Below are 27,044 nucleotides of genomic sequence, written 5' to 3'. Positions count from 1 at the left end.
TATAACTGTTATGTGGCCCAAAGACATATACACCTTTTAATTTACAATGAAGAGCTCCCAAGGAACCAGACTACTCAAAATCCACATGAGCAAAGCATTCTGCCCTCTAAATTTGAATACAAAATAGGAATAAATAGAATTGGATGAATTGAATATTTAACATCTGTCGGCATCAGGTCATGACCCCATCTCACCAAGGGGCTGGCCTCAGCAAGCTTTGGAGATCCCCATACCCCTGGAATGGCTTGAGTGGACACTGCCTACCTTCACTTCAATGACCTTCCTTTGTTTAGGCCTTTAGGGTATACCAGAATCTGCACCCCCTCCCTGCCCCCGCCCTTCAGATGGACCCATTCTTTCTTTAGGTATGTTAATCAAGTCAGAACAATTACTCTCAGTTCCTGTGAGCCTAAAAGATACTCTTTCTTCCTCAGTGGTCTCTTTCAGAGTTCTGTTTTTGTTTCCATCTGTCTAGCTATCTTTCTGTTTCCGCTTCTACCTTTCATTCTGACTTTCCTTTCTGTTTGCTCATTTTCATAGCCCTACTCTGACTCATCATATGTTAACAGTAGTGGGTGATATATTTCCTTAATTTCTAAGTTTTGGGGCTCACCTCATTACAATATCTAAGTACTAACAACAGATTGTAAGCCCCTTGAGGGCAGGGCTGGGAGGTCAGTATGATAGACAAACGTATCTTGTGCATTACCTCATAATACTTGGCAAGTCATAGGTGCTTAATAACTATGGATTGGATCTCTAACAAACATGTTGCTGTTTTCCTTAAGGCCGATGTCATTGTCAACACTGTTCCCATGAATCTTCAGCTTGGAGGAGGACCACTATCTCAGTCTCTTTTGCAGAAAGCTGGTCCAAAGCTCCAGGAAGAGTTATATGCCACCAGGCAGGGAACAGAGGAGAAAGTGGGTAGCATATTCCTGACAAGTGGCTGCAATCTGAACTGCAAAGCTGTGCTCCATGTCGTGGCACCAGGCTGGGATAATGGAGCAGGGTCTTCTCAGCAGGTAGAGAAAATCCTTAGTTCTCTGCTACATTGATAGCTCTGGTAATCTTCTGGCAGGATATAGATCTGTGGTTCTCAAGCAAAGTGAATTTATTCCCCAGGGGACATTTGGCTTGTTACACTGGCTACTGATAGCTAGGAAGTGGAGGCCAGGGATGCTGCTAAGCCTCCTACAAAGCATACATGAGCCTTCATAACACAGACTTTTCTGGCCCAGGTTGAGAAACCCTGGTATTGACTGAGCCTTGTCAATTTACTGAAATCTTTATTACATTCCATGAACAGTCCATCACAGCTACCAGTTATTACAGTATAACTGACCTTGAAAGTAGTAACAATCCTTGGGGTTCTCTGAGAATGATATCTGAAAATTAGTGTAATGATCCTTCAGTATAACAGAGATGCAGCTAGAGCTGTGGTAAAGGATGAAGGGTCATTGCCCTTCTTTTGACGACTTCTCACCTCTATTCCCAGTTTAACTTCCACTTTCTTTTTTTTAGAATATAAAAGTAATACATGTACATTGGACAAAATACAGGAAGTACAAAGACAGAAATAAAAATTATAATCCAGCCATCTAGAAATAACTTTGGTGAACATTTTATTGCAATCCCTTTGTTTTTTTGTTTTGTTTTTTTTTTAATTTTTTTTTTCAACGTTTATTTTTTTGGGGACAGAGAGAGACAGAGCATGAACGGGGGAGGGGCAGAGAGAGAGGGAGACACAGAATCGGAAACAGGCTCCAGGCTCTGAGCCATCAGCCCAGAGCCTGACGCGGGGCTCGAACTCACGGACCGCGAGATCGTGACCTGGCTGAAGTTGGACGCTTAACCGACTGCGCCACCCAGGCGCCCCTTATTGCAATCCCTTTGAATCAATTTTATGCATACTTATTTCTTAGTTGAGACTCCCTTCCAAACATTTTTTTAGTCCTGCTTTTTTTTACTTAAACATTTCCCCGTGTTGTTAGAAACTCTTCATAAACATCGCTTTTAATTGCAACAAGACACCATTGTTTATGTGACCATTCCCATACTATTGGAACCTTCTTCCTGCATGAGTTAGAATCTCCCTGGAATGTCCTCTTCCCTCTTAGGTTCCCTTTCTGACACCCTAGACCCGGACAAAGCCAAGAATAGCAGAGAAGCCCTAGTCAGAGTTTTTGGAGCTGTAGCTCTCTCTATTTCTCACCAGCTTACGCCCTAACTTACAGAAATGTATTTTGTACATTTCAGATCATGGCAAATATAATCAAGAAATGTTTGACAACTATGGAAGAGTTATCTTTTTCATCAATCACATTTCCCATGATTGGAACAGGAAATTTGCGTTTTCCCAAAGCTACTTTTGCTGAACTAATCCTTTCAGAAGTGTTCAAATTTAGTAGCAGTGCATGGCTGAAAACCTTACAAGAAGTTCACTTTCTGATACATCCAGGTGATAACGAAATCCATCAGGTACGGTTACGTATCTCTTCTGGTCATTCGGGCAAGTGAACCTAAGTGCAGTCAGATGTCTTTGTAGATCTATAAATAATAATGTTTTCACTTCCCTGTCCATAAGTGTTGTTTACTGATAGGGAGTTGTCCTAAGACTTATAACACTGATAACTCATACAATCCTTCCCAGATAGTTTAGCAAGAGGCAAGATAATTTGTACTTAATAAATTCTTAGGAAAAAGCAGAAAGCTATTGGCATAAAATTGGCCAAGGCATTTTAACACTGACTGAATGAAAGCTAAGTCATGGCTTTATTTATAGGGAAAAGACCAACTGAGAGAAACCTCAAGAATTTAGGGTGTTGTTGGTGTTGTTGCTTTTGGGCTAGAATATAGCCAGTCTATCCAAATCTATGAGGGTCTTAAGCTAGAAACATCAGTAGAGTATTCAGTAGTAGAGAAGCAGTCAAAGCACAGTTAGTAAGTACTTAACCCCTGACACCTGACCTTGTAAGGTAACATTCCTTGAGATGCACTCCTTAGCTGATTGGCCCACTCTGAGTACCGAAATCTGTTTTTCACTCTTGAAAAAGTTATATTGATTTTATATAAATTGTGCTTAGTTATAGCAAAAATGCAAACAATATGAAAGTACAAAGAAGAAAGTTACCACTAGGTTTGCATTTCAATTGTGCCATTTAAAGGTTGACTGAGGCAACCTCTCTGAATCTCAGTTTTATCATGTGTAGAGTGAATATGACAATAATGCCTTTTCGAGTTGATGCGGGAATTAAGAGAAGATGTATTTGAAATGTTCTGCATGGTGTCTAGCATATAGCAAGCATCAAAACTGGTTGCAGAAGTAGTTATTATTATCTTTTCGTTACCTGACTTTAAGGGCTATTGCTATAAACTACTAACATGAGTACTTTAAAAAGATATCAAATATAGTGTTCTTTTCTAAGTTCTTAGTTATTCTCAGGTATCTGAGATAGAATTGTGGGCTTTCCTTGAAATAAACTAAATCAGCACTGATATATACTGCGGAAATTCCTAGGTTGAACTGTAATCCTTTAATTAAAAAGTCTCTGGGTAAGTGGAAATCTAGGGAGAACTATTGTTCCTAAATGATGTTTGGTGATCAATGCTCCAAAGAATTGGATTAATATTTTTACAGAATATTGTTGTAGTCGGTAACTATATTTCTATTTCCAGGCATTTTTAGATGAATTCACTAAATGGTCAAGAGGAAATCCTGACAAGGACAGGATTCTCATGGCTGGAGATGGCCAAGGTCTGGCAAAGTTGTTCTGCTGAGGAAATTACTTCCCTCTGCTTCGTAGCTCTTCAGTGGTAGCTTAAGGCCAACAGAAGGAGACAAAGCTAATTCACATGAGGAACAAATCAGTGATGGAGAGGGTATTAGAGCATGTGTTAGAGCATGTTCTGTTGTCTGAGCACACAAAGAATAAATCACACAGACCCTGTGCTACTGCACCCTAGCAAACTCTAAGCCTAGGGTGGGTGTTGGTCTGGTGAGGCCAAAGAAAAGAGACACCAACTGAGACATAGCTTTACTGGGGAAACTTATGTACAGGGAGTCCAGGAGTGGCTGACGGGATAAAGGCTCTGCTGCTGGGATCTATATGCAGCAAGTTTTCATATCACAGCAACTTACCCTAGCAACTATCAGTGGCCCTTCCCCTCCTTGTGTGGCCAGCATTTCCAAGGAGATCAAGGCCTGACACTTGGACACTCTTCATTATAAGAGGACATTCAGGGTTGGCCAACCCCCCACAACAAGCCCCTGGCCTTGAACACTGAACAACATGCTCTTCTGCACATTCTGCCTGATGGAAATGTAGAGGGAGGACAGGATGTCTACATTTTCAAGATAGTGATTAACAGGGCCATTCAGGGGATGCTTGCACAAACCAGCTATCCAGCATGTACCGTAAGGATACGAACCAAATCCCTGGTAATGAGGCCAGGGTTTCTAAGGTATGATAATTAAAGATAATTGAAGATGGAGGAACAAGACAGAGGCCAGGGGTGGGACCGGCGACCACTCCGTGGCTTCCTTGATCATCCCTGTGTGCTGCTTCACCCGCGGCAAAATCCTCACACTAAGTGGGAGGCCTACCTGGGGCTGCTGCGGGCATAGTACGCTGAGGGGGATGCCCTGGATGTGCTGGCCTGAAGCACTGCTCTTGCCTCCACGTGCTGTTGGCGCACATGTATGTGATAAGAGGCCGTGCCCCTGGAGAAGTGAATGTGCTGGAGCCTGCCTTGCCTAGAGTTCATTCCACTGAGGTGTGGGTAGCTGGGAGCAGGACCTGCCCATAGCCTCCTGGGCCTGTGTCCTCCCACTCTGAAGGACTCATCCAGTAAAGGCCTTTGAAGAACCACACACACGCATACATAACTAAAATACGTACGACACCCTAAACTTCACTGATTGCTTTCATATATTTTTTTGAAGTTTTCTTACGTTTATTTATTTATTTTGAGAGAGAGAGGAGTGGGGAGAGGGGCAGAGAGAGAGAGAGAGAGAGATTGAGAATCCCAAGCAGGTTCTGCGCTGTCAGCACAGAGCCAGATGTGGGGCTTGATCTCTTAAACCATGAGATCATGACCTGAGCTGAAATCAGGAGTCAAAGGCTTAGCCAACTCAGCCACCTGGTGCCCCTTCATATATATTATTTAATCTACACAATGGCTGCCTGGGCAGGTGGTTCTGTTGCCACTGTGTCATATTGAAGGGGAGACCTGAAGAGCTTAAGGGATGAGTATAAATGGCGCAGATAAGTTGTAAAGCCTCAGAGTGTAGAGTGGACGGTGATGTGCCAACACAGTCAAGGTAATTTCCTCCAAGCAGCCTCGATATGGCTACCCCAGGGAGATGTGAGGCAACAGGAAAAGCTCGTGTTTGGAGATAGTGAGCTGTTGTTGAACATGAGACAAATGACCTAGCCACTGAGACCATTTCCATTTCTATAAAATGGCAATAAAAGAATCATTGGAGGTACACACTTTCAGTCACGAGATGAATAAATTCTTGAGACCGAATATGTAGCATGGGACTAAGGTTAGTAATAATGTTTCATACTCTTTTAAATCAATTTTTTTTAAGTTTATTTATTTTGAGAAACAGAGCAAGTGAGGGAGGGGCAGATAGCGAGAGAGAGAGAATCCCAAGCAGGCTCTGTGCTGACAGCATGGAGCCTGATGTAGGGCTTGGACCATGAACGGTGAGATCATGACCTGAGCCAAAACCAAGAGTTGGCCACTTAACAGGACCACCCAGGCACCCCTAATGTTTCATATTTTTGAAGTTTACTAAGAGAGTAGATCTCAGGTGTTCTCACCTCTCCCGCATGCATGTGTACACACTCACCCACACACACAAAGTGTGAGGCGATGGGTATGTTACCAGCTCAGTTGGATAATCATCTCACAATGTATGTGAATGTCAAAACATCACATTGTATACATTAAATACTTACAATTTTTATTTGTCAATCATACTTCAAAAAAGCTGCAAAAAAGTCCCCAAGAGGTGTAGGGATGACACGAGGGAGCATTTTGCCCTCTATCCTTCCTCTTGCCTTTCTTATAATGTTACAGCAACTTTTGCAGACTGGCAGATGGACCAATCAGATGTTTCTGCCTCATCCTATTTAACTCAGAAAATGATACTCCTACTGCTACCAAACATTATTTTCTAATTTCCTCAAAACAAACAAACAAACAAAAAACCCAGCAGCTTAACAGGCCGGGAGGCATGTTACTGTTTGGGTTTATATAGGAGAAAGAAAGAGGACTGGGAAGAGAATAAGGCCCCATTCTTTTTGTTCTTTCTCCAGCCACTCTTTCATTTGCTTGCTTGCTTTTCAGGAATCTTCAAGACTGTCTCCAACCCTGGGTTCACAGCATATGAAATGAAAATTGGTGCAGTTACTTTCCAGATTGCTACTGGAGATATTACCAAAGAAAAGGCAGATGTGATTGTAAACTCAACAACAAGGACATTTAATCTGAAATCAGGTATTTTATTTAAGCAATGTAGTTGACTGTAACTATTAAGATGACTCGCGTCTGGGAGGGAAATTGTGGCTAATGTTGCCTCAGTAGATGGAGCATATAGCAGAACATAGGTAAGCCCTGGAATTAGAAAGACCTGGGTTTGAATCCCTACTATGCCTCTTACCATTGTGTGGCCTTGGAAATATCATTTAATCTCTCTGAGCCTCAGTTTCTCTGCCTGTCAGATGTTGATTTCCCACAGGAGGGTTAGACAGGGTGTAACCATGTAAAGGTGAGGTGTAACTGACATGTCAGATTTAGTCTCTGTTAGCTCTCGTCCCCACTTTAGCCCTATCAAAATGCCACACTTCTAATTTAATAAGTTTAAGTTCTATTTTTATTTTCCCTTTTTAAGACAGTTTTATTAATTTTTTAATTTTTTTTAATGTTTATTTCTGAGACAGAGAGAGACAGAGTGCAAGCAGGGGGTGAGGATATAGTGAGAGAGGGGGACACAGAATCTGAAACAGGCTTCAGGCTCTGAGCTGTCAGCACAGAGCCCGACGCGGGGCTTGAACTCACGAACTGTGAGATCATGACCTGAGCCAAAGTCAGATGCTTAACCGACTGAGCCACCCAGGTGCCCCTTTTATTTCTCTTTTTATGTAACTCAGTGGGCACTCATATCTCACCTCTTGTAACTCTTCCCTTCTCTATGTCACACTGATCCAGAAATGAAACTCAGCCTTTTCTTGATTTTTCCTGGAATATCTGACCACCTCCATTGATGTAACACCTCTGAGCATGCCCTCTCCACGTCTATTTGTTTATAACTTACATACATATAAGCTTATGTTAATATATTTTTAATACAAAGCATTAAATTTGAGATTAAAAGGGTAAGATAATACATAAATAGAAATAGAAGTTTAAACATTTTCGAAACTGCAAAATATCATGGAACTTACTATGTGGAAGTGAATATGTAGAATATCCATCCAATGTATTGGTCATTCAAAATGCAGACATAAAGAACATTCAGTTATGTGAAACATGGTAAATTGAACATATGCATTTGTTCCTGCTTCCTTGGAAAATTCTATTGAAGCAACAGTAAAGGAGGGGCGCCTGGGTGGCTCAGTAGGTTGAACGTCCGACTCTTGATTTTGGCTCAGGTCATGATCTCACAGTTTGTGGGACTGGACCCCATGTTGGGCTCTATGCTGACAGTGAGGAGCCTGCTTGGGACATTCTCTTTCTCTTTTCTCTCTCTCTCTCTCTCAAAATAAATAAATATAAACTTTGAAAAAAGCATCAGTAAAGGAAATAAAAGGGCATAAACCCACAAGGAAAGGGAGAGTCAGAGGGAGACCAATAATGAACAAGAGACGACAATGTACTTTTAGAATATGAGAAGCAGAGTGGTGAAAGCTTAGCATCAGCAGGAGAGAATGGTAGACCCTAGAGACACAAGAGTTGGAGGCAGCAGGTACCTGGGAAAGCAGAGGACAAGTAAAGGGATGAAAACAGAATTGATGCAATTCTGGGGTGCCTGGGTGGCTCAGTCAGTTGGACGTCTGACTTCAGCTCAGGTCACGATCTCACGGTTTGTGGGTTTGAGCCCCGCATTGGGCTCGGTGCTAACAGCTCAGAACCTGGAGCCTGCTTCCGATTGTGTCTCCTTCTCTCTCTGTCCCTCCCCCACTTGTACTCTGTCTCTCTCTGTCTCTCAAAAATAAATAAATGTAAAAAAAAAAATTAAAAAAAAAAAGAATTGGTGCAATTCTGTATGCGTAGCACTCACATCCTTCATTCTATCCTCCATCCATCTGATGCACCAGTAACTTCCCTTGCTCTTCCTTGGCCAGAGATGGGAGGTTTATTCTCTGGAGAAACAGAACCAGAGAGATTCTGGACTTAGAGCAGGAAGCACAGGTGAGATGAAAGGGGGAGGTGGATAGTATTCAAGTGAAAGTTTCTGTACTGAACCGTGAGTGCCCAGCCTCTGTCCTTGTGGGGCTCCCAGAACAGCACACCGGCTTCTGCCGTCCAAGACATGAGATCGGCGGAGCCTTCTGGGGAGAAACCGGCTGCCTTAAAGCCTAGTATTTACTTCCTGCTTACCTTACACTAAAGCCTACTAGTCAGCAAGCGTCGTTTACATGGTCCTCCCAAACTCACTCTTAAACATGAATGGACTGGTGAGGATCATCTGACATTTGAAGAACACCTCCATTATTGCAAAGTCAGAGACCCACACATACTAAGAAAAAAGGAATTTTTAAAAAAGAGACAATTCATAATGCACACACAGAATCAAAGAGACACAGTAGATAGATAGAGGATAGAAGATAGATCGTTAAAATGATAAAATAACTGATAATTATTCAATGCTGTCTGTGTGCCAGATTCCACGCTAAGCATTTTGTATGCATTGCCTCTTTTAATGTTCAAATAACCCTGTGAGGCAAGTACTGTGCTAGCCTCTGTATAACAGGTGAGAAAGTGACTAGTCACATATTAGCCGGTAAATGGTGGAGGCAACTCTAACAGTCTGCAAAATGCATAGTCTGTGTTTTCAGCCATTCAACTCGGCTGTCATTAGTGGTGACCAAAGCGGTGAAGCCACAACCTTGACTGGAAGATTCACTGGCCTGAAGGCAGCTGCCTACCTGTGAAAAACAAAGCTAAACAAAACAAAAAATTAAAACCAAAAAGCTTATGCAAAATGCTCAGTTTTATTTTAATTTTGAGATCCATGCTTCCCATTAGCATCAGAACTTTCATTTTTATATTTTTCAATTTTATCAGATAGTAAGGGTAGAATGCAAACAATTTCACATAACCGCAGAACTATCCCTGTACAAATGGAGCCTGTAAAGCTGCAGACACAGGAGACTGTCTGCTGTTGGGCAGCGCCATCATGCTGCAGCTCAGATTGTTTATTGATCAGCTACTGAATGAAGGTTGCTATTGAAAAGGTGGGTTTTTCTGTGGGGGGTATCCATGAATTACACACCAAGGGGCGAGCTGAATAAAAGTCTAAGGTACAAAAGCTACAGTCTTGTATTGGATTTTAACTAATGCTTTTTACCACTAACATGTCTTATTTAGGGGTGTCAAAAGCAGTTTTGGAAGGTGCCGGACCAGCTGTGGAAAGTGAATGTGCTGTACAAGGTATGGTCACATGTTACTTTTGGCTACAATCTACTGCAAATTAGAGGGCTGAGTACTCTAATAGGACCTACGGGAGGAGTGTTGAGTGCTTTGGAAAAAGGTCGATTCCCTGGGAGAGCAGATACAGGTGGTGTAACTGTGGCCGTGTGGAAGACGTCCTTTCTCCCACCATCTCACCTGTCTCTTCCTGACTATTAAAAAGAACTGGGTCCCAACGGTCCAGGCTCAACCGTTTACTGAGGGCTCCTGGGCATGCCATCTAATCTGTCAGAGCTTTGTTTCTCTCATCTGTAAGATGACTCTACTAAGGAGGGGTATGGTAATGGCTGGCTCACACGTGGTTGTGAGGATCAGAACAATGAGTGTGAAAAGTTACGTAAACTATAAGTGCTGTATAAATTATCTTTCAGTTTTCCCAACCCTGTTCTACTTCCTATAGCGCCACATCTACTTGCTGTGAAGAAATGTGGAGCCTCGGTGGGTCTGAGGTGTTTTCTGACCCCAACCAATTCTCCAATTCTAACACTATGTACCTGTAGAGTTAGCATTGGATCCCTCAGGGTAAAGGGCTCAGTCCCACAAGACTCCCCCCCCTTCAGACACCAGTCGCCAGTCCTAGGGGCTACCTGTACTTCTCACTCATCCTCTATAAATTCACGCATTCACAAAACCCCCTTCTCAGGTCTGGCGGTACCCTAGAATGACTCATAGAACTCAAGAAAACGCTATTTTTTTTTTTTTTTACATTTACCAGTTTATTATAAAGGATACAACTCAGGAACAGCCAAATGGAAGAGATGCAAAGGGGAAAGTATATGGGAAGGGACGCAGAGCTTCCCTGCCCTCTCCAGATGCACCACCCTCCCGGTACCCAGATGTGTTTACCAACCCGGAAATTCCCCAATCCTGTTTTTTTTTAGCAATTTTTATGGAGGTTTCGTTATGTGGTCACAATTAATTAAATCATTGTGTTTTTGATGGAGGTCTGCAAAGGTCAGAGGGTGGGACTCTGACCATGGCTTGGTCTTTCTGAAGACCAGCCCGCATTCTGAAGCTATCTAGCCTCACAACCCTCAAGAGTCCTCTCATTTGCTTACAAAAGACTTATTACTCAGGAGATTCCAAAGTGTTCGAGGAACTCTGAGCCAAGAACCATGAACAAAGATCAAATATTTGTTTTTTTATTATACCACAGTGGGGAACCTGTAAGAGTGATGCTAAACTATTTATCCTTCAAAGTCAGGACTCATGTCTTGCCAAGGAGACTATCAGCTACGAGCGTGATTTTAAAAAGTCACAAGGTCTCATGTTTGACAAACAGTCCCACAACTGACTTGCTTTTGTGCCTCAAAGTTCTATCTTGATAGCTCTCCTCTGATTAGGACGTTTTCTCTGGAATGAATGTATTCCTGGAGAGGGGTCAGAGGAAGGGAATACTGACCACTAACATGAGGATGTTAGCAGGAATTTGTGGGTTGGAAAAGCTAGCTGTACCTTGGGAGGCAGAAGCAGAGAATGAAGCAGGGTATCGAACAAGCTGGAAACCGAGGCTGCCTGGGATGGGACAGCCATTGGGACACCCGAGGGGCAGCAGCGAGTGCCTGGGCAGGGCGGGGTGGGCCCACTCTCCTCCTCCTGTATTTGCCAGAGGCCTGCCTTCCTCAGGTACTTACTCAGTGCCTTAAAACAAGCTCTGGTGATTTCCATGTGTTCAAGAGCTCTCAGGGTGGAGAGAGAGGGAGGAGTTTTCATCCATTCACACCTCCACACCAATGAATACATTGCTTTTGTCTCCTAGAAAAATTAATCTAGCTAAATGAGCACATAAATTGCTCTTCTGGACAGCATCTTGGGGGTTAACTGCTCTGGACACTGACTGCTTAGGTTCAAATCCCAGGCAACCTTTGCTATGGACCTTACTTCTCTGAGCCTCTGTTTAACCTGTGAAATGGAGAAAACAGTACCCACCTGATAGCCTTGTTTTGAGGACTGAGTGGATTAATGCAGGTACAGTGCTTTTGAAAAGCACCCCAAATATCAACAATATAGTTGTTGAGTAAAATAATCCTGCACATCAGTCAGAATGGCTAAAGTTAACAACTCAAGCAACAACAGATGTTGGTGAGAATGCAGAGAAAGGGGAACTCTTTTGCGCTGCTGGTGGGAATACAAACTGGTGCAGCCACTCTGGAAACCAGTATGGAGGTTTCTCAAGAAATTAAAACTAGAACTACCCTACGACCCAGCAATTGCACTACTAGGTATTTATCCAAAGGAGACAGGTGTGCTGTTTTGAAGGGACACATGCACTCCAATATTTATAGCAGTGCTATCAACAATAACCAAAGTATGGAAAGAGCCCGGATGAATGGATAAAGAAGATGTGGTGTGTGTGTGTGTGTGTGTGTGTGTGTGTGTGTGTGTGTATATATATATATATATATATATATATATATATATATATAATGGAGTATTACTCAGCAATCAGAAAAAAAAAGAAATATTGCCATTTGCAACAATGTGGATGGAACTGGAGGTTATTATGCTAAGCGAAATTAGTCAGAAAAAGACAAGTTTCATATGACTTCACACATATGAGGAATTTGAGATACTAAACAGATGAACATAAGGGAAGAGAAGCAAAAATAATATAAAACAGGGCTGGGGACAAAACATAAAAGACTCTTAAATACAGAGAACAAACTGAGGGTTGCTGGAGGGGTTGTGGGTGGGAGATGGGCTAAATGGGTAAGGGGCATTAAGGAAGACACTTGTTGGGATGAGCACTGGGTGTTATACACAGGGGATGAATCACTGGAATCTATGGGAAATCATTATTGCACTATATGTTAACTAACTTGGATGTAAATTTAAGACTAAAAATAAATTTAAAAATAATAATAATAAGGGGGGGGGAAGAATCCTGATTGTAAATAAAATGAGCCTGTCACAGTCCCAGTGAGGGAAACTAGCTAGATGGAGGGAGGCTGGACTTGGTCAGGAATCGTCACGGCTTTTCTGAGTTCAGCTGTTTTCATTTCTCAGTGGTCATCGTGTTGCTTCCTGTAAGTAATGTGCTATGTGTTTCCTTCTTTCTTTTGTTCCAGCTGTACAGCCTCACAGAGATTTTATAATTACACAAGGTGGATACTTAATGTGCAAGATAATAATTCATGTTCTTGGGGAAAATGATGTCAGAGAAACGGTTTCCACTGTTCTGGAAGAGTGTGAGCAGAGGAAGTACACTTCTGTTTCCTTTCCAGCCATTGGAACAGGTTTGCAGCCTCTCATCACTCAGAGATTCTGAATAATCCAGATTCCTTTAGACTTAGGCTCACTGTTTATGAACTCCATGCTGAGTCCAGGCAGTGATAGTGATATTAAACCAGAGTAGGCAAACTTTCAGACCCTGAGGGCCATCTATGGGGCCTATGCCTCTCTCATACATCTTTGTCCTTAATTGTATGTTCCCTAAGTATCTTTCCATGTTTGGTCCTTAACTTCATGGTTTTCTTATTGTTCATTTTTTTTTCCTTTGGGGGATTTATTTGTTCTTGTTATATCAGTTGCCTTTTCTGCACTGACTCTCAGATCAGCATTTCTCCTTCTCCCAGATCTCCTCTGGGAGATTTCTGTTACCGGAAACTTTATATCAGAATCCAGATTCAACATCATCATCATCCCTTGCAAACAGCCACTTTTCTTGAGTTGCATCATTTCCTGGTTTCCTCCTGCAGGGGTGCCATGATGCCCCCAGCTGTTCTGTACCCTGCTTCTTTGTGCCCCCAGACCGCACAGTCAGCACATTCTACTAAATCTTCCAGGGGTTGTTCTGTTTCAGCCTTCCTGTTTATTTCCAAAGCCTTAATACCTCCCCCATTGGGTTTACAGCAGCATCTCTCACTGGCTCCTCATTGGCACATTCACTAGATTGCAATGCTGTTTCCCAGGCCCACTGCAAATTCCTAGGGATAAAATCAGTGAATAGGATGCAGTCGCCATCCTTTAAGCAACAAGTTCAGGTCTGTCCTGCTCACAGTTTTGAGGAACACTTTCCTCCCCCATCTCTATCATAGCATACAGTAATTTCTTCTCAGTTGAAGGTGATGCTAATGACCCACCCCATGATTCATTCATGCCCAATTACACAGGTTATTTATTTATTTAAAAAATTTTTAACATTTATTTATTTTTGAGAGAGAGAGAGAGAGAGAGGCAGAGAGCAAGGGAGACACAGAATCCTAAGCAGGCTCCAGGCTCTGAGCTGTCAGCACAGAGCCTGACGTGGGGCTTGGACTCATGGACTGTGAGATCATGACCTGAGCTGAAGTCGGAAGCTTAACTGACCCAGCCACCCAGGTGCCCCTACACAGGCTTTTTAAAATGGACTGAGAGGGCCCTAATGAAGCCATCACATGGTTATATGTTTTAGTAAAGCTTCAGAAGTAAGGCATTTTAACCACTGTGGGTTAGGATCACCGTTTCTTCCCACTTTGACTCCTCAGACTTTTCCTGGCACTGGGCATTGGAGAGGCTGCAAGCATTTTTGGAATATAGTTAAGGAAAGTTGACTTGAGAATATGATTTTCAACATTTTAAAATTTATACTTTGTTGTGATTTCTTTTTTTAGTCTAAATATTCACTTATATGCATAATTTTATATTTTTATTTTGTTTTGTTTTCCAAGATGTATAAGTTTCAAATCCTACAAAACCTGGACCCACCCCTGACTCCTAGTTTTCCCATCTTGCAGATAAGAACTTAAAGTATTAAAGCACAAGGTCATATAGCTAGTGAGCAGTGTAACTAGGTTCAAATCCAGGAAATCTGGTCTTTACATTGCCACCATTACATTTTTTTTATGTTATGTGGGTTTTGTTACCATTTTGCCCTTTATTACTATATTCTTAGCTGCCACATCCTTATGTCTCTTAGCTATTACCTTCTATTATCATCCCAATTTTACAGATGAGCAAACTGAAGTTTGGAGGTGTTGTGGGCTGAGTTATGTTCCCCTGGCCAAATTCATATGTTGAAGCCTTAAACTCTGTACCTCAGAATCTGACTGTATTTGGAGATAGGGTCTTTCAAGAGGTAATTAAGTTAAAGTGAGGTCATCAGGGTTCTCTCTCATCCAATACGACTCGTGTCCTTGTTAGGAGATTAGAGCACCCATAGGTACAGAGGGAAGACCACGTGAAGACATAGGGAGAAGACCACCATCTACAAGCCTCAGAGAGAAGCCTCAGAGAAACCAATCTTTCCAGCACCTTGGTACCAGACTTCTAGCCTCCAGAATTGTGAGAAAATACATTTCTGTTGCTTAAGCCACCAGTCATGGCAATTTGTTATGGCATCCATAGCAAACTAATGTAAGAGGGATCAAATGACTTCCACAAGATCACACAGCTAATCAGTGGAGAACCAGGGCATAAACCCAGATCTTCTGCACCCAAATCACCTGTTCCTTTCTCTGTGCTTCCAAAGCCCTTTAGTCAGAGACCACCAGGAGCACGCACTGTAAAGAACCACACAGCATCTCACCAAGGGGTTGTTAAGGAATCATTGAGGGATGTGAGCTTGTGTTGGGTGACTTTCTGGCAGTCTAGGGTAAGTGGGCTTTTGCTCTGGATTGGATACTTGAAGGAAGCAGACATAGTTCTATGACTGGGTATCTTACCTGGAACAGGAGAAAGTGTGGCTGAAGCCATGATTATAAATGAGGCAGCACTTGCTCATATTAGTCAAGATGGAGAGTGTTTGGCCATTTTTGTGATTTGGCTGGTGTTCATGTTTTTATCTGTGGTCAGACATGATTATTCAGCGGTGGTTTTTGACTTGACTCATCACAGCCACAGAGTGGTTACATTTGATGCTGTTCTATGAAGTTGTTTGAGTTCAGCCAGAGAACGCCAACACCCAGCTATGAAGGCCAGATCTGTTCTGGCTGTTAGGGGCTGCGTTCTTTCTTGGCACCAAAAACTGCATCTGCCAAATATTATCACTTGACTAACACCAGCTAAAGCTTCTTTTTGTCATCTAAAATTTTTTTCTTTTTCAGGCAACGCCAGAAAAAACCCAGTCATGGTTGCTGATGACATGATCAATGCTATTGTAGACTTCGCCTGGAAACATTCCACCCCATCATTAAAAAAAGTTAAAGTTGTCATCTTTCTGTCTGAACTGCTAAATGTATTCTATGACAACATGAAAAAGAGAGAAAATTCTGCATCACCCGTCTTTCAGTCCACATTCTTCGAGAATGCATGTAAGATGTTCTTCTTTAAAAAGATCATCTGGTTCTCTCTCATATCACTTAGCAAATGTTTAGATATTAATGCTCAGTGTTTTATCAGTTTTAGGATTTTACAGACAGCCTCCTATAATATGTGGGGAAAGTGCACGAATTATGGAACGCAGCCTCCTGTCAGCTGATTATTCTTCTGCGGGGCAAAATTACTCCTGGGGAAACAGGAATAGCAAAGGAACAGGAAGAGGATAGAAGTGAGAAAGCAGGAAGAGGAGGATAGGCTTTGAAAATCCTAGCTAGTTGTCTCATTATATACTTATTGATTAGTGTTACTCTCAGTGTCCCTTGTAGCTGTGAACAAGTGGACCAATACTGGTTTATTGATTATCCACCACCAGACAAATTAGCCTGGGAATATAGAAGCAGATGCAAGAAGAGAGTGGTCAGGGTCATTTGGTTGTGCTACTCCATGAGCAGGCAGATTCCCAGCTGCTTCTCTGTAAGGTGTGTGTGTATGCATTATGCTTAAGCATCTGTGTTGACCTGCCCCTCTGTCCCCCATTTTGTGGCTTCTGTACTGCCTAGAAAAACAGCCTCCTCTTGCGATCACTGTTTTTGTTTATTTGGAGCACTCACTCATAGAGCACTGTGAGTTTCACTAGTGATGAAATGTACCTGTCATCAGGAGCCTCCCTAAACTGGAAATTGTTGTCTGACACTACCAGTAGGAATTTCAGTTCTCTCTACACCTATTTTTTTTTTTAATTTTTAAATGTTTATTTATTTTTGAGAGAGAGACAGAGCACTAGTGGGGGAGGGGCAGAGACAGAGAGGGAGACACAGAATCTGAAACAGGCTCCAGGCTCTGAGCTGTCAGCACAGATCCCAATGCGGGGCTCGAACTTGGGAACTGGAAACGGTGAGATCATGACTTGAGCCAAAGTCAGACACTTAACCGACTGAGCCGCCCAGGCACCCCTACACCTATTTTCTGACAACTGTTCTTCTCAATGTGCCTCCACATACAGCATATGTAAGAGTTACACACACACACACACACACACACACGCATGCACTAAACAGAAATGAAAATAATAGTTGGATCTGTTAATACTCTTGTAATAGCAAATAATAGAAAATCCAATTTAAACTGGCTTATGCAAAAAAATGGAATTAATTGGCTCACATGACTATAAAGTTGACTCATACCTGGCTTCAGGTCCAGTTTGATCCAGGTGCTCATATTATATAATCTAGACCCTGACTTTCTTCATCTCTCACTCTCTTGTCAGCTGTGTTGTCTTTAGGCTTAGGTTTCACATGGTGAAAGATGGCTGCTAGCAGCTTCAGGGCTCATATCCCTATATGGTCAGGTCCAACAGGAAAGAGTATATCCTGTGGCAATATATACTTATCATGAGGAACATGATGCCTGGGAACAGAGGTGTTCACATATAGCTGAAATTCTGATTGAATCAGCTTAGGTAATGATTGCAGCGAGGGAACTGGAATTACACTAATTAGCAATACAGAGTCTATATGCTCTATACTTGAACTGAAAGGGATCACTCTCCAAAGCAATGGGGAAGGGTTGTTCACCAAAGGAAATTCAGGATGCTTTTATCAGAAGAAGGGGAAAAGGCTGCTGGATAGTTAAAAATTATAATACCTGCTAGAGTATCTAGGGATTTATAAATTAACATGCCCCCCACTTTGGTCTTTGTAGAGGAAAATTTGTATTTAAATACAAGAGCAATAAGTCATTATCAGTAAAGTAAAAAATTAAGAGAAACTGGTTCATCCATTCCCTGCTTACACCGAGAATTTAAATTGACTTATGAAATTTACAAAATAGACACGAAAGTTAAAGAGACAAGCAAACAAAAGCTAACTAAAATGAGTAGACCAGTGACCCTATGGCACTTGGAGCAAAAACAAACAACAAAACTGCCTTACATAATCTTCGTTGTTAGATGAAAGTAATAATGCAGATAAAATGTCAGATAAAAGGAAGTTTGTTGGCAGACACACAAACTTGAATTTTAGTAAGAATTTATCATGTGGACTTCTTTAAAAAAGAATTTACAGAGGACAACTTTGAGTTGCATTTGAGCCAATGGTCCACAATTGCTTTTCCAATGCACATTAAAGTTTGATTGATTCAGAGAGCTTTTACTGAGCACCAGCTGAATATCAGACACTAGAGACATGGACTTGAGAGTCGTGTAAGTAGGTGGGAGTTGAAGCCATTGAGTGTGGACTGGATTATCCATGGAGGCTGTGAAGGTGGAGAGAGTAAAGGCTGAAAGCAGAGTGAGGATTCTTGGTGTATAATTCCACCTCCACCTGTGGAGAGGAAACTGAGGCAGGGTGCACAAGGAGAGGTGCAGGGGGGCATTTATCCCAAACATCAGGAATGGGAAAGTAGAGTGACATTTATCTTTTAAAAGAGATTTATAGGAAAAGCACTTGGGAAAGTGACTGGTGCATGGTAAACACTTAAAGAAAAAGAGCCATCGTGTTATTTCCCATGAAGCACTGGGCTGCAAGTCAATAGAACACAATTCTGTTCCTTCTTTGGATGGAGGCCTTCCATGTAACAATGGATGTGTGAATATTCAGCCTTCCTGGGACTAGGTTTTCTCATCTCTAAATTGTCCAACCACAGTCATCTTTTGTCCACAGAGTAAGGTAGCACGGTTTGGTGTGGTTTAAGTGTGTGACTTAAGCTGTAGCTCTCCATAAGCTTTACTCCCTCTTTAATATACCTCTGGGATGTAGGAAAGATCAAGATTAATTGTTTTTTTGAGAATAATAACCATGTTAATAAAGGACTTGGCATTCCCTAAAAGTGCTTTCACACCCTTCATTATGTTTTAAATTTGAAACAATCCCATGAGGTGATAGAGCAGATTGTATCAGTTCCATTTTGCAAAAGAGAGCATGAAAATTCACTCAGAAGTGGTATTACTTGTTCCATGTCTTATGGCTGGTCACAGGTTGAGGCTGATCAGGTCTTCTGATTCCAAGCACTGGTATTTTCTGCTCTGCAAACTCAGGACATGAAAGAAGAGAGAGCCCAAAGAAGAACTTTATTTACTTCCCAGGCTTGCTTGCTGTATTCAGAGAAAAGAATGTAGCAGGTCCAAGAGGACTCTAAGACCTAGGACTAGACATGATGAGGCCAAAAGATCTGGAGGGAGTGGACAGTGGGAGAAAGGAAAGAATTTAATTTGCAGAAACAACACACTCTGTTGCTTAAGTATTTAAAGCAGAATTTGAAAAGAGCTTCTAGATTAGGGTTTGATGTTTCCTTTTGTCATCAGAACTTCATTCCCTGGATGGACTCGCTAAACAGGAAGAGAGTTCCTGGATTATTATATCTTTCACTAACAATGAGCAAATTCTGGCTTTGTTTGTAAGGAGAAATCCTTTGGCCTTTATCTGTGGTATTGTGCCATTTTCTGGCATTTTATTCTCTACTACAGTCTGTCCGTATTTCTATTCATCAAGCCATCTCAGCAACTTGGTGTGTAGCCTCAATGTGTTAGAAGGTTCCGGAAGCCATTGGAAAGCAAAGGAAAAATTTGAGCATCATCATCTTATATGAAAGCTTTCACTTAGAATTTCCACTGTTTTCTTTATATAGTGCTTTCTCTATTTCGTGTAGAAGATAGGGTACAAAACAATGTGTTTTAAATAAATTTGGCAAGGTACATGTTTCAAAAGAAAAATAATAAAGGACCACGCTAAATAAACTGATAAATATGAAGACATCAATAAATCGGGTTTCATGTTTATAATCAGTTTCTTATGGAATTAATTGCACAGCGCTGTCTAAGAAAATTATAATTTCGGGGCGCCTGGGTGGTGCAGTCGGTTGAGCGTCCGACTTCAGCCAGGTCACGATCTTGCGGTCCGTGAGTTCGAGCCCCGCGTCGGGCTCTGGGCTGATGGCTCAGAGCCTGGAGCCTGTTTCCGATTCTGTGTCTCCCTCTCTCTCTGCACCTCCCCCGTTCATGCTCTGTCTCTCTCTGTCCCAAAAATAAATAAACATTGAAAAAAAAAATTAAAAAAAAAAAAAAAAAGAAAATTATAATTTCAAGCTATAGTGAACCTAAGTTTACCTAAATATTTTAGCTAGGCATTAATATATGTCATGTTAGCGTCAGAACCATTCATTTCATCTGTGTTTGACAAATTGAGGATGATAAAAGAAGCAACGATGAAATGTGTAGCTTTTTGTTTTGTTTTGTTTTGTTTTGTTTTGTTTTTTCTCAAAGACCAGGATTAGATGAATGAGAAAAAAGAGCATAGGAAGTGCCCTGATTTTCAATGGTCCCTGGAAATGGATATTGTGTTTTCACCAAATGTTAACTTTCCAGATAATATTCCTGAACACTGGACTGACATGAATCAGCAGCTGTCCTGTGTGATCGAACTACAACCCGGACAGTCAGAATACGACACCGTAAAGGACAAGTTCTCTGAGACTTGTCTTTCCTACAAAATAGAGAAGGTAATATTGTGCCTAAAAAATTACTTCCTTCAAATATTGAAGAACTAACATCAAAGACATCTTTTTAAAATAACATTCTTCCTTCCTTTATGCCTTACTAGATTTATTTTAATTTGACTCACTCAAGCTCCTAGACTTCAAATCTCATGGTTCCTTCCTTAGCAGTAATGAAGAAGATTCCCAAAAGCGACATATATATGTTTGGATCCTTTCACTTAACAATTTACAAACAAACTCACTCGAACTGATTGAACAAGAAGAAATGTATTTGAAATTAATGGAAAGTCCAGAAGTAGGATGGTCTTTGGAACAGTTGAATCCAGTGACTCCGTGATGTCTTGGATCCAGTTTCTCTGGCTTTGTCACCTTCATCCGAAGGCTGGACTCCCTTCATAATTGTGGGATGGCTGCTGGTGGCAATCAGGGGGTCTCTATGTCCTCCATTCACATATCATGGAAGGGATACAGCCACTGGATAAGAGTCCCAGGCTTTGTGTTGAATGTACCACTACAGCTAGTCTGTGTTGGGAGAGTGCTATGTGCTGACTGGCTTATACCTGGGCTATCAGATGCCATCATTGTGTGATCCCATCATGAGATTATCCAGATTGGTTAAACCCAATTAGGCTGCACCTGGGAGCTGTAAGTGAGGCCATCTCCACCCAATCAGGAGTTGCTGTACAATGGGAATGAAGTGGAATGGATGTTCAGATTCTCACAACATCCACTGTGCTGCATAAAAACTTTAGCCAGTACAGGAATTTATTAGGTCATTATCATACCATGTATGTCAGAGCAGGGTATGGAAATTGATATTTCCATCCTAGTCATTTAAAAATCTAGCTGCTACTTCCATACAACAGCGTACTTAACCATATTATAGCACTTAAGAAATTGTGCTTTCATAAGCTTTCACATGCCTGACTGCTCCATTAGACAGTGGGCTTCTTAAGGTGGGAGTTGCATTCCTAGTGCATCGCACGGTAGCTAGCATATTGTAGGACACAGTACCTACTAAATGAACTTAATTCCTGAGAAAGAAAGAGAATCAAAAGAGGGAGACTCTTGCAGAAAGGAGAGAATTTAAAGGAAGAGATGCTTCATTGATGTTAAAAGATGTTGAGAGTACAAGAACCTCGTTCAATTGTGTTTACCCAATATCTCCAACTTTCTTGGCTCTTATCCTTCTATCATATCCATTTTGAAACACCTCAACTTTGGATTAATTCCATAGCCTACTTTCTCTCCTGCTGCCCCTGGATAAAATCATTATTAATTCATGGTCCCCAACCTCTGCAGCACTGTCTGGGTGCCTGAAATTTTTATTGCTTCCTCCAGTCAACTCCCTCACGCATTCCCCATTGCAAAATTTCAACACTCTCCTTGAGGTCTTCATCTGTCTCAAAAAAAACTTTCCCTCCTGCTTTTATTACTTGGCTTCTCCTCAACATCTGCTACAGGTTACCACTCCATTCTTCTTATTTATGTATTTGTTTTTAATTATTTACTGAAATTGAGGAATAACTGAAATATATTAGTTTCAAGTATATAACATGATTTGATATTTGTATATATTGCAAAATGATTACTACAATAAGTCTAGTTACCATCCATCATTATACATAGTTATGAAATTTTTTTTTCTTGTGATGAGGACTTTTCAGATCTACTCTCTTAGCAACTTTCAAATATGCAATTCAGTATTATTAACATAGTCACCATTCTGAGCATTTCATCCCCATACTTATTTCTTTTATAACTAGAAATTTGTAAATTTTGGCCCTCTTCACTCATGTTGTCTACCCCCCCCCCCCCCCAGCCCCTGCCTCTGACAACCATCAATCTATTTTCTGTATCTGTGAGCTTTGGTTTGTTTTTTGTGGGTTTTGTTTGTTTTAGATTCCACATGTAAGTGAAACCATATGGTATTTGTCTTTCTCTGTCTGACTTATTTCACCTAGCATAATGCCCTCAAGGTCTATGGCAAGATTTCATGCTTTTTAATGGCTGAATAGTATTCCTATTCCTATAGTATGAATTCCTATAGTATGAATTCCTATAGTATGAATATAGGAATCCTATACTCCTATAGTATGAATATATATATATATATATATATATATATATATATAGTATATTCCTATATATAGAATATACATATATAATGGAATTATATATAGAATTATATACATATATATAATGGAATTATATGTATAATGGAATGCTATTATGGAAAAAATATATATATATATCACATCTTCATTATCCATTCATCTATCAATGGACACTTAGGTTGATCCTATATCTTGACTGTTGTGAATAATGCTGAAGTGAACATGGGGGTGCACTCGATTCTTCTTGAACTCTCTTCTTCTTTTGTTTCTAGAACATCATTCTTTCAGATTTCCTCCTTTCTCCCTAGACCTAGATTATCTGGATCCTTTTCTTATGCTTTCATACTCCATGTGTATTCTCCTAACCCATCCCTTATCACTCTGGGAGGTAGTGATTTTTTTTTTCTTGTGTTTCTCCCCCACTAGACTGAAGGCAAAGATCCAACACAGTGCTTGATCCATAGTAGATGTTCAATAGATGATTACTGAATGTATGTTAATAAGTTCATTTTCTAGAAGGAAATAGAACTGTAGGGAATGATATTTTTAAAAAATTTTCAAGAAAGACAAAATTTCAAGGAGGGGATGATTTATGGTTTGAAATGTTATTGAAGGTCTAGAAAGAAATAGTCATTAGATTAGGCAGTTATGAGGTCATTTGTGACCATAATCAGAGCAATACAAGAAAACTGTTACTGGAAGAAGCCAATGGAATGGGTTTAGAGATCAGAGGGCGTTAAGGAAATCATTACTTGACAAATTTTTGAGTAGGAATTTGAATGTTAGTAAATCTCCAGGAATTCCAGGTAAACATTTTTATGTAAGTTATAAGTTCTGTTATATAAAGTAGATAATAATCAGCACTATTACAAAGTATAGGTACTCTTAACCTAGCCTTTTTCTAAAGGTGGAAAGCTACCTATTCTCTGAATTTGCTGTTTATTTGCATTTTATTTTTCTTTTCCTTCTCATTTCCTTCCTCCAGTCCTCCTGCTTCTCCTCCAAATTGCTTTTTTAAAAATCCACAACAAACACAATATACTGAGCTCTAAAGTCATTTTCAAAATGTTTTGCTTTTTTGTCATTTGCAGATAGAGAGGATACAGAATATATGGCTCTGGAAGAGCTACCAGATAAAGAAAAAGCATATGGACATCAAGAATGGCCATACAGATAATGAGAGAGTCCTATATCATGGGACAGCTGCAGACTCAGTGCCATATGTCAATCAGCATGGCTTCAATCGCAGTTATGCTGGAAAGAATGGTAAGGAAGTGAGTAATCTGGCCAACCAGAATGAGGTGAATGATAGTTCTAGCGTTGACTATTCACACCCAAGCAGTGTAGAACCATATATGGCAGCCATATTGTCATTGTCAGGATAAGGCTCATTGTGTGTCACCAGAAAGGAGGATGGCAACCTTCTGAGGATAGATGGAGTAAATTTTAGAAATGATGAAAAGTGGTTTTGGTGGGCAAGAACTACATTAAAAAATTTTTGTGTCAGGTTTGGGCTTGGTTCTACATACTGTGATAATTTTATGTTCTTAGAAAGGCTTTTGTGTTTCTCTTTACAGCTGCAGCCTATGGAAAGGGAACTTATTTTGCTATTGATGCCAGTTATTCTGCTAATGATAAGTACTCCAGACCAGACAGCAATGGGAGAAAGCATATTTATGTTGTGCGAGTACTTACAGGAGTCTACACACTTGGATATGCAGGATTAGTTACCCCTCCCTCAAAGAACCCTCACAATCCCACAGATCTGTTTGACTCTGTCACAGACAATGTACAACATCCAAGCCTATTTGTGGTGTTCTCTGATAATCAGGCTTACCCAGAATATCTCATAACTTTTAGGTGTTGAAAAATAGGGGTTGTTTTTTTTTTAATCTCAAAGAGATGATTTAGTCGTCTATTCATAAAAACAATTTATAGGGGTTTTGTCTTTGCCTTTGGACTGTTTTTATAGATAAAAATCTGTCAGGTGCTAAAATGCTGAAAACAGCCTTTTAAAAATGCTCTATTGAAATTTGTAGTGTACCTCTCTTCAGAGCACATTGATGGGTGGAAGCTAAGAAATGTAGATGACACAATTATAGCTACAGCTATTTACAGACAGCAAGTCTGTAGGAAAACAAAGAGCACATTACTTTTTTCTAGCAGAGAAGACTTAAGATGAATCACTTTAAAACCAAGCTGTTGTCCTTACAGAACATGTTAAGACATCAAACTGTGTTGAGCTCAACTGTACTATTAAATGAATAGGCTGCTATTGTGCATCTGTAATAACTGTGAATTTTGCCTCCTTAAGAGGCAAGAATACTTATTAGCTAATAGCTTATTAGCAATAGCTCAGCTTTTAATGACAGAATCAAAGAGTATTACCTCAAATCTGTTGTGGGACAAATCAGGCAAAAATGTGTTGTACCATTATCTAATGCTACATAACAAATTACTACAAAATTTAGTGGCTTTTTGGGTAAGGAATTCAGGCATGGCTTAGCTGGGTCATTCTAACTTAGGGTCTCTTGACTCAGGAAGTTGAGTCAAGATGTTGGCAGGGGATGCAGTCATCTGAAGGCTTGACTGGGGCTGGAAGATCTGCTTATATGGTGAATCACTTAAATAGCTAGACAGCTTTTGCTGGTTGTTGGCAGGAGTCCTCTCCTCTCTAGACTGCTTGCAGCTGGCTTACTCTACAGTCAGCAATTCAGGAGAGAGAAAAGAAGAAGCCATGATATCTTTTATGATCTAGCCTCTGAAGTCATACTCCATCTTTTCTACAGTAACCTATTGGTTACATAGATCAGCTCATTCAGTGTAAGAGGGAATTACCCAAGGGTATGGACACCAGTAGGCAGGGATCATTGGGGACCATCTTAGAGGCTGGATAAATGAGTGAATGACTAATACTTTGATAAAATGTTAGCAGTGAAAAGGACTCTAGAGGCCATCTAGGCCCACTGTCCTCTCATCTTTCTCTCTCACCTTCTCCTACTCCCAGGGCCAAAAGTCCTTTAGCCTCTGCTTGACCGCTTCTAACACTCCACATCTTAAGGATATTCCATTTGAGACAGTTCTAATTATTGGAAAACTCTTGTTTACATTGAATTGATATCTGTTCTTCCGAATCTATTGCCTGCTAATCACTGTTCCACCTTCTGGAGGACGCAGTACATATCTCATTCTTTTTACAGATGGTGGCCCTTCAGATTCATCTCTTCCTTCTATTGGAGTTAGGCAAATTCTTGAAATGTTTAGCAGCTTATTTATCCTGAAGCATCATTTTTTAAGAGTTGAAGACTTTTAAGATGGGTTTATATCATAAATAAGCACATGCACATTAAAAAGAGTGACGTATAAAGAAAACAGCACTCTTCACCATACTCTATCACCCATAACTGCAACATTCAGAGGAAACCACTGCCAACGTTCTTATGCATTCCCTTCTAGTTTCTTCTACATCCACCTTCAACAAAGTCAAAATCACACTTTATTCAATTACTTAATTATACAATATTGCATCTACCTTTTTTCATTTAACATTGTATTACTCTCATGTTATTAATTTTTACTATAAACATAATCTTAATCGCCAAGTTATTCCACTATATATTTTCCTTCTATGTATATATAATTATAAAGTCTTAAAATGTCATAGTCTTTCCTTATAGTTTAATAATCCAGTTTTTCTTTTGTAATATATCTGTATTATTTCCCCCATGTCATTAAATATCTTACATATAATTTTGATGATTGTATAGTATTTCATTGTATGTTTCTACATTAATGTCATGTCAAAGTAGGGTGCCCTATATTTCTAGAGAAACATATGGTTGGATTATGAGGTGCAAAGGACCATAATCTACCTTCAATGAGACACCACCTCCTGAACTTCTTGAGGGAAATAAAGACCTAGAGAACAAAGCAAGGTTAAATAACACTCTGCTACTACGTGGGCCTTGGCTCCCAGCTCCAGTGTAGAATCCTAGTAAGCCAGGTTGAAACATGGAAGGACTCTTTTTACTTAGGTTAGGTAGTAGTACTGCAACTACATTGCAGTTGACTTGCAGTGTAAACTGCTGTCTTCTGTTTCCTCCAATATTCAAGGACTCCCCACTTGATTTTGTTATACTCCCACTTCACTAGAAGACATAGAAGTCTTGAATATAATACACCCATGCTATTAAAGTTGTGATCGTTTCTTGAGAAACAAAATATAGGCCAATTAATTATTACATAGTTATTATATTTTTGAAACAGAGAGAGAAACCAAGTGTCAGCAGGGGAGGGGCGGAGAGAGAGAGGAACAGAATCCAAAGCAGGCTCCAGGCTCCAAGCTGTCAGCACAGAACCCGCAGTGGGGCTCGAACTCACAAACTGCGAGATCATAACCTGAGCCAAAGTCAGACGCTTAACCAACTGAGCCACCCAGGCTCAGACACCCCAATAATTATATAGGTATTATAAACTCTACCTTCCACCAGTCTG

The 27,044-nt window shown here is 40.6% G+C and overlaps 1 protein-coding gene across 1 annotated transcript; it reads left to right on the top strand.

Moving 5' to 3' along the window:
* Positions 1–3,592: 3,592 nt before the first annotated feature.
* LOC115524042 (protein mono-ADP-ribosyltransferase PARP15-like) lies at positions 3,593–26,300 on the top strand. Its single transcript, XM_030330397.1, is given in 9 exon segments — positions 3,593–3,661; positions 3,664–3,757; positions 6,361–6,510; positions 9,604–9,666; positions 12,774–12,941; positions 15,729–15,935; positions 20,303–20,436; positions 23,642–23,816; positions 24,128–26,300. Coding segments are annotated over 9 exon segments (1,335 nt in total). The 5' UTR covers positions 3,593–3,607; the 3' UTR covers positions 24,418–26,300.
* Positions 26,301–27,044: the final 744 nt, after the last annotated feature.

The sequence above is a fragment of the Lynx canadensis genome, chromosome C2 (assembly GCF_007474595.2).
Source record: "Lynx canadensis isolate LIC74 chromosome C2, mLynCan4.pri.v2, whole genome shotgun sequence".
Taxonomy (NCBI): Eukaryota; Metazoa; Chordata; class Mammalia; order Carnivora; family Felidae; genus Lynx; species Lynx canadensis.
The sequence above is the reverse complement of the archived record's forward strand: the minus strand, read 5'-3'. Positions and strand labels throughout refer to the sequence as shown.